The sequence below is a fragment of the Orycteropus afer genome, unplaced genomic scaffold (assembly GCF_000298275.1).
Source record: "Orycteropus afer afer isolate SDZICR_OR568_19922 unplaced genomic scaffold, OryAfe1.0 scaffold00081, whole genome shotgun sequence".
Classification (NCBI taxonomy): Eukaryota; Metazoa; Chordata; class Mammalia; order Tubulidentata; family Orycteropodidae; genus Orycteropus; species Orycteropus afer.
In genome coordinates, this window is record NW_006921668.1 from 445,901 (window position 1) to 453,282 (window position 7,382).

The 7,382-nt window shown below is 34.5% G+C and overlaps 1 protein-coding gene across 1 annotated transcript in view; it reads right to left on the reverse strand.

The window, feature by feature from the left end:
• The window catches only part of TBC1D4 (TBC1 domain family member 4), a 305,464-nt gene that overhangs the window by 49,512 nt on the left and 248,570 nt on the right, over positions 1–7,382 (reverse strand). The window contains exons 14-16 of the mRNA XM_007941498.1: positions 5,426–5,635; positions 2,853–2,855; positions 1,668–1,826 (exon numbers count right to left, since the gene is read on the reverse strand). Of these exons, the coding sequence (XP_007939689.1) occupies positions 1,668–1,826; positions 2,853–2,855; positions 5,426–5,635 (372 nt within the window). The remainder of the gene's footprint in view (positions 1–1,667; positions 1,827–2,852; positions 2,856–5,425; positions 5,636–7,382) is intronic.

Below are 7,382 nucleotides of genomic sequence, written 5' to 3' on the forward strand. Positions count from 1 at the left end.
AAACAATGTACAGGCATGTGAGTTAAACATTTACCTCAAGTAGACACACGCCCTGGAGAGAACAATCATGGGAGAAGGAAGGGCTGCTTATGCATAGGGAGACAGCTCAGGGCACAGGAGAGTATGGAGGCATGGTCCCTGGGAAGAGGTAACTATGGGGAAGAAGTGGGAGGGGAGCTGTTTCATTGTAAACTGTGATCAATGACATGAGACAAAGTATATGTGAACTGCTGTATGGAAAGTGAATTCGTTCTGTAAATCTTCACCCAAATCACAATAAATAAAATAAAATTTAAAAAAAAAGATATCCACAGATAACATGAATTGTGTTTTATTATCCATCCATAACAGTTATAAAAAGCTATTTCCTTCAGTTAAGCATTTACTGAGTTATCCCCTATGTACCAGAGTACAGAGTATGATTTTCAGAATACTCTATTGAGGAGAGATGAATACAGAAGTCTCCAGTCTCAGGAAAATTAGTGTCATTCAAGCATTCATTCATTCACCCAGTAAATAATGTGTGCAAGCTGCTGTCTTAGGCATTAGGTGGTAAGTCAAGAAAAACATTAAATGAATATATACATATATACTAAATTACAAATGATGATACCCAAAAACCCATTTCTGCCAAGTCAAATTCTGACTCATAGCAACCTTAGAGTAGAAGTGCTCATAGGGTTGCCTAACTGCAATCTTTATGGAAGTAGACTACCTCATCTTTCTCCTGTCTAAGAGTTCATAGGTTTGAACCACTGACATTTTGATTAGTAGCTGAATGCTTTAACTTCTGCACCATGAGAGATCCTTTCCTTGCACTAAAACCAAAAAACAAAACCCAATGCCATCGAGTTTATTACAACTCATAGGGACCCCCAATGGGTTTCTGAGGTGCTAAATCTTTATGGAAGTAGATTGCCCAGTCCTGCTTCCACGGAGTGGCTGGTGGGTTTGAACTAACAACCTTCTGGTTAGGAGTTAGATGCTTTAGGCACTGCGCTACCAGAACTCCTTTCCTTGCACTAAATCCAGTGCCGTTGAGTCGTCCCCGACTCATAGCGACCCCTCCTTGAGTTTCCGAGGCAGTATCAGTATGGAAGTAGACTGCCCAAACTTCCTTCCAAGGAGTGGCTGGTGGGCTAATTAATTAATGTTTTTTTTTTGCACCTCTTCTGAATTACCTATCAATTTGACTTAAAGACACACTTAGGAACAGATCTCATTCATAACCCAGGGACTACCTGTACATAAACATATATATGTGGTTGAGTATCCACATATACAGAAATATGAACATAAATAAATACTTCTGATAAAATTATGGAAATGGTCAAATTTGTTACTCTGGATCATTTTTATGGAAATCATCAAAGATTGTACTCATCCATGCACCCCATCCTTAGTAAACACCACCCCTTAGCTGAAAGCAGCTGCTTGATATAGGAAAGAGAATTTGTAGAAAAGGTGTCAGCTACGTCCTCAGGTCAGTATCTCTATTAACACCATTTTCTTAAAAATCAAGTCATTTCTGCAGACAGAAAAAGTTACTTTCCTCTGTTACATAGGTAAAGCACAAAGACAAAATTATGTCTGAGCTTCAGAAATCAAAAACCTCTGGGGTTTTTCCAAAGAAAGAAAAATAAAGACTACTGAGAAATTTAGAATACCTTCTTTAAGAGAAAGATGAATGTCTTCCATATCACATCTGATTTTAGATCTGCAGTTTAACAACTTTTTATCCCAGATTAAGAAGCCTTCCTTCTGACATACACCAAATTCTTCATAGTCTAATTTGACTTTTCTGGACTGGAGTTCATCTCTGCTTGCTATAAAAAATAATAATAATAATAATAAATAAGAAAATTTACATAGGACCTCTGTGCTTTTACAACTATTTTTAACATTCTATACATTTATAGAGACATACCAAATTACTTTTAAGAATCAACCACTAACATTTACTCAATAAAGAACTACTTTTGGAGAAAAACAAAAAACCGAGAGAGAAAGGATATCTGAAACGGTCTCAAACTTTTGAGTCATTTCATAAAAGAAAAGATCAGAACATTCCTAAAGTTATTTTACTCTGTATCTTACAGATGGTACTCTGCTAACCATAAAAAACAAACTATAGTTTTGTTATACTATGAATTCCAAGTTTTTAACAAATGAGATAGATCGCTTCAGAAGCTACACCCTGCAAAATATTAAACAGATGTTTATATGACACCTGAGAGAAAAAATGCCTCCTGTAAACCTTGATTTGAAAAATATTTGGCTCCAATAACCTTTTTTTTTATCACTATTTCCATAGTTACCAGCACTTCCCAAACAATACTAAGTAGCTGTTCCTGTGCTCCTACTTAATAATCTTAAAGAGAAAAATTCAATTCACTGAAGTTAATGCTATTTCCATCTTTTAAATGATATAGAATTGTCTCATATGATGGCCTAAAATACAGGCCCAAAGCTTATCCAAAGAAATGCTTATGCTGGTGTAAACAGTTAATGTGCTTGGCTGCTACCTGAAAAGTTGGAGGTTGGTGTCCACCCAGAAGCATCGTGGAAGAAAGGCCTGGTGATCTCCTCCCCAAAATCAGCCACTGGAAACTTTACAGAACACTGTGCTACTCTGACACACAGGGGTCACCGTGAGTTAGAATTAACTCAACAGCAGCAACTGGTTTGTTTTTTTTTTAATTCTGATTTGGTCTTTATTTTGAGTAATTGATTCCAAATGGGGAGAAGAAACAATAAACATGCAAGTATGTTTCTTCTCCTACATCAGAATCCCTCTGGACAGGGCTGTCTCAGTTATTTGTATTATATAAGCTCTTGCTGTTCGACCTTACCTTCTGCAAAACAAATCTCTATCATACATCCAAAAGTCCTCGACAGCATAAAAACAATGGCAAAAGAAATGTTACTCTTCATTCAGTATATTTGAAACTATTTCAAAGTAATTAAAATATAACAGGGAAATAAAAATTCCTATTTAAAAATCCAGATAAATGACACTAAAGAAACATTCCTCCTGGGTGCCACTAGAGGGCCGTCTAACACAGTTGAGCTTTGCTTCTCAGGCTTTGCTTGGCATTTCTCTGTAATAACCAAGTAATTTTAGAAAAGGAACACATATTTTTTTAAAGCCAATAATACATACAGTCTTGTTCTAACTTTACTAATGATTTCCTTCAATATAGATACAGCATAATATTTCTTCAGTTTTTTTTCTCCAACTTAATCAAATTTTTATTCTTTAAAATAAATAGTAAATGTTAGTTACAGACCGTAAGGATTAAATAGTGAGTTAACACATGCCCTCAACTGGTTAATTAGGAAGAAGAAAGTACCATTGAGAAATGATTTATTCATTGGCTAGAATCTTATTGGGTTAAACTTCTTTTTTTGCCTTTTTTACCTAATTACAAGGAGGTCTGGTGTAGCAGTGGTTACAGAGTTTGATTGCTAATCAAAAGATCAGTGGTTTGAACCCACCAGCCACTCCATGGGAGAAAGATGAGGCAGTCTGCTTCCAAAGAGAATTAGCGCCTTAGAAATCCTAGGGGCAGTTCTACTCTGTCCTATAGGGTTCCTACGAGTTGGAACCAACTTGATGGCAGTGGGTTTGGATTGGGTTACATAAGTACAATAATAATAATACTGAGCTGAGAAAGGTTTCTGAGAATATATTCTAAATGTAACCTCCTTTACTATCTGTTAAATTATACATTAAAAACGTGCACAGAATACACAGGTCTTCGTTTATATCAAAACATTCCATTTCCATACATTAACATGCACAGTTGGGCATATTGAGAAAAGCCCAAGAAACATGATAAATAAACTTGAGTTTTAGTCCTTGTTCTGCAAATACATTATTTGATCTTAAGTAATTATTTAGCCTCCCCAACCCATCACTAACACAACTACAGAATAAAAGATTAAGTTAAATAATCTCTAAAGTCATTTCTAGTTCAAACAGTCTGATTCTGAAATTACCCTTTGATATTATATATAATATTCTAGTTGTACATACTCCCAACTATTAATGAAATATAATTTTATGCTTTAAATTCTTTAAGGAAATGATAGTGTTTTTTTCAACTCTTTCCCATTTATGAGTTAGTTCAAGATGTAACCAAATGCTTAAAAATAGGAATTCAATTCTTTCAAAATTTATTAATACTAGAGTGGGCATTCCATACAACACATGGAACTTTTAAATCTATGCCAATAACGATTCATTGCATTTGGCATAATTTTAAATACAAGAAAAGTATATTTATTTCCTAGGAATATAAAAAATCTTATGCACTTTCATTCTACCAAGAAAAGAGCAATAAAAAATAAATTGTGCCCTTCAATATTAATATATGAGAAATAAATATTGATTAAAAAAATTGAATTGACTATATTGGACGTGGTAAGAGGAATCTTAAGATAGATAATAAACACAGAAATGTGAATGCTTGTACTAAAAAATTTATTTTGAAGACAATACAATAAAAGTCAAAAGAAAATATACCCTGTATATTTGTCAATAATCTTAAAGATCAAAGGGCCCACTTGAACTAAATCTTTCCTTTTACAGGCGTAAAAAGAACAACATGATTTAAGGTTAAGTGACTTGCCTGAGTTGATGGCATTTTTTGGAAATTGGCACTATCTGAGCATCTCCCTGTGTGTGGTTCCAGCAGTACTTGCATGACTGCATCACTCTTTCAAAGTCTGAAAAGCACATTCTAATGCACTTGGTATTTGCAAATTTAGCAGTAACATAACACAAATAGCACAATAGCTATTATAAATTACTTAATTATGCATTTAATGATTTGCATATGATATTGCTTTTTTAGAAATAGATGATTCATAAACCAGTAACAAAAAAATAGCAACTACGATTTGATAACAGGTAATTTTATATTTGTATTGGATCTATGAAAGAATATTTTAAAATAGGAATATTTCTTCTACTATGAATTTAATAAGCCTGAAAATTGAGAACCAGATTTAAAATGGAGAATTATATTTTAAAGAGATAATCTTCCTTTTCATATTTAAGGTTTTTTTTTTTAAAAAAATAATGCACAATGACATTAAATATATTAAATGTCATATTAAATATCATTGTCTTATCAAATATGTTCCTTCCATTTTATGTATATTCTATTCCATCCAAATAGATTCTAATGTTTTAAATCTATAAAACAAAAATGTAAATATCTCAAGTTGACCTTTCCCGTGTCTTAACCACCTCACACAATGGAAATAAACAACTATAATCAGTGGTTATTTGAATCAAAATTTGTATACAGTCTGAGAGTGAGTGTAAATATGTGTGTTTGGAGTCAGGTGAGATTAAGTTTAACATACTCCCGTAAATTATAGCACTGTAACATTCAGACCTGTTTAAACAGCTAACCTTCAAGTTTCTGGTTTTCTTTTTCCATTCGTAGCAACAAGATTTGTTGGTGTATAGCTTTTCTCCACAGACTCCTTAGTTCCTCTGATTTTTTTCTTTCTTCAATTTTTTCTGGGTCATCATCACCAGACACAAATAAAACATGTGGTTCCTCCTCCATGGTTGGAGCAAGAGGGGACAGTGGCAGCAGCTCATTCCTATCCAGTCCATCTGCAGAGAAGAAAACAGTGAGAGGCATTCTTCAGTAGTAATGAAGACCACAGCAATTTTCTCTAGAACTGATGCTCTCTTATCCTTTAAGTTCACATTTAAGGGCTTTCATAAAGCTGCTTTCCCAGTAACTGTTCTAGAACCAAAAACTTAAGTAAATTCACTAGACTGAATTCCCCTTCCTGATTTCCCTCCCAGAGTGAAATGAAAGCATATGTAATTTCACCACTTCTTCTTTTAGGACAAAAAGACCTGTAAGATAGGTGCTTTGGAATTAACTGGCCTTTCCCCAGAGCCAAACACTTCTGCATTTTTCTAAGTACATTCTACGACAAGGCAAAACAAAAAAATTATGTGGGTAGGTATTAGTTTTCCTAAGGGCTAAATTTACCATCATAATCCATCAAAAGAAAAGCAGAGAAGCAAGGAAAGGCATGGTTTGGTTCAAGATCTCAACCCCTTTGTTCTCTCCTTCTGTAATATTTTTTTTTTAAACTCATTGCACAGAGCTCACTGGCTCACCAATTCTAAGTCATCATCTACACTGTTGCCAAATATTCTCCTATTAACACTGGGTGGTCACAGCTCTTAAAACATTTGAATGGTTACTTATATACCAAAGAACAAAGTCAAAGTTACTGGCAGTAGAATACAAATGTCCTCCTACTCTGTCCCCAACTAACCTTTCCAGCCTCATGTCACAACTTTCCATTCTATGCTCCAGTCATGATTTATCATGATTCTTTAGCCTGCAAAGTGCTTTCCATGAGTCTAGAGTTCTGGTATTCCCTCCTTCTGAAAGAACTTTTCTGGGCAATGAGGTCAAATATTTACATCTTCTATGAAATCTTTTCTGACCACTCTAGGCAGGGTTAGTTTTACCTTTGGTAATGCCAGTTTTTATCTACTTCTTTTCTCTTTATTAACTCATACCTGCTCTTATCCTTGTTTACTTCCTCAAATTTCTTTATTTTCACTCTCTGACTCCTTTTCCAGCTTCTTAAATTGAATACTTGGTACATTTGATTTTTGGCTTTCATGTTTTTATATTAATGCATTCCAAGCTATGAAGTGCCCTCTCAATATCACTCAATTTTTATTATTTTCTTCCTTTCAGTTTCGCTGGGTCCAGTTTTCAGTCTCCAAATGCGAATTTTTCTAGTTGTCCTCTAATTCTTGATTATTTTACCTTTTTTAAGCACTATGGTCACAGAATATAATATAAATGATCATGACTGTCTAGAATGTATTTTAAAATTTTTGCGGCCAAATATGTTAGAGTTTTGCAAAAGTTCTATGTGTGCTAAAAATGAATGAATATACTCTATGAGGGAGAAGCACTGTATAATTATTAGATCAAGCTTGTTCATTGTTTTACTCAAATATTGCCCATATTTAATTTTCTGAAAAGCAATACATTAAAATCGCCCACTACAGCTATTGATTTATTTATTTCTCCCCAAAATTCTGTTAAATGTTATTTTCTAGCCCTCAAGGTGGAATAAAATTACGTGATCTCGATACAGGGCAAGATGGCAGACTAGGCACAAAGACTGCACAGACGCTCTTCAACAAAGAAAAGGGAAACCAATGATCACAGACACAGGAGATAATCTTGGACCCCTGAGCCTTGAAGGGAAAGATACAAAAGTGGACTAAACCCCAACTAGCAGAAGAATTTGCGTGAAAATACCAAAAAAGGAGACACACGGAGCTGCGGTCTGGCAGCAGACTGAGCGACCCTGAC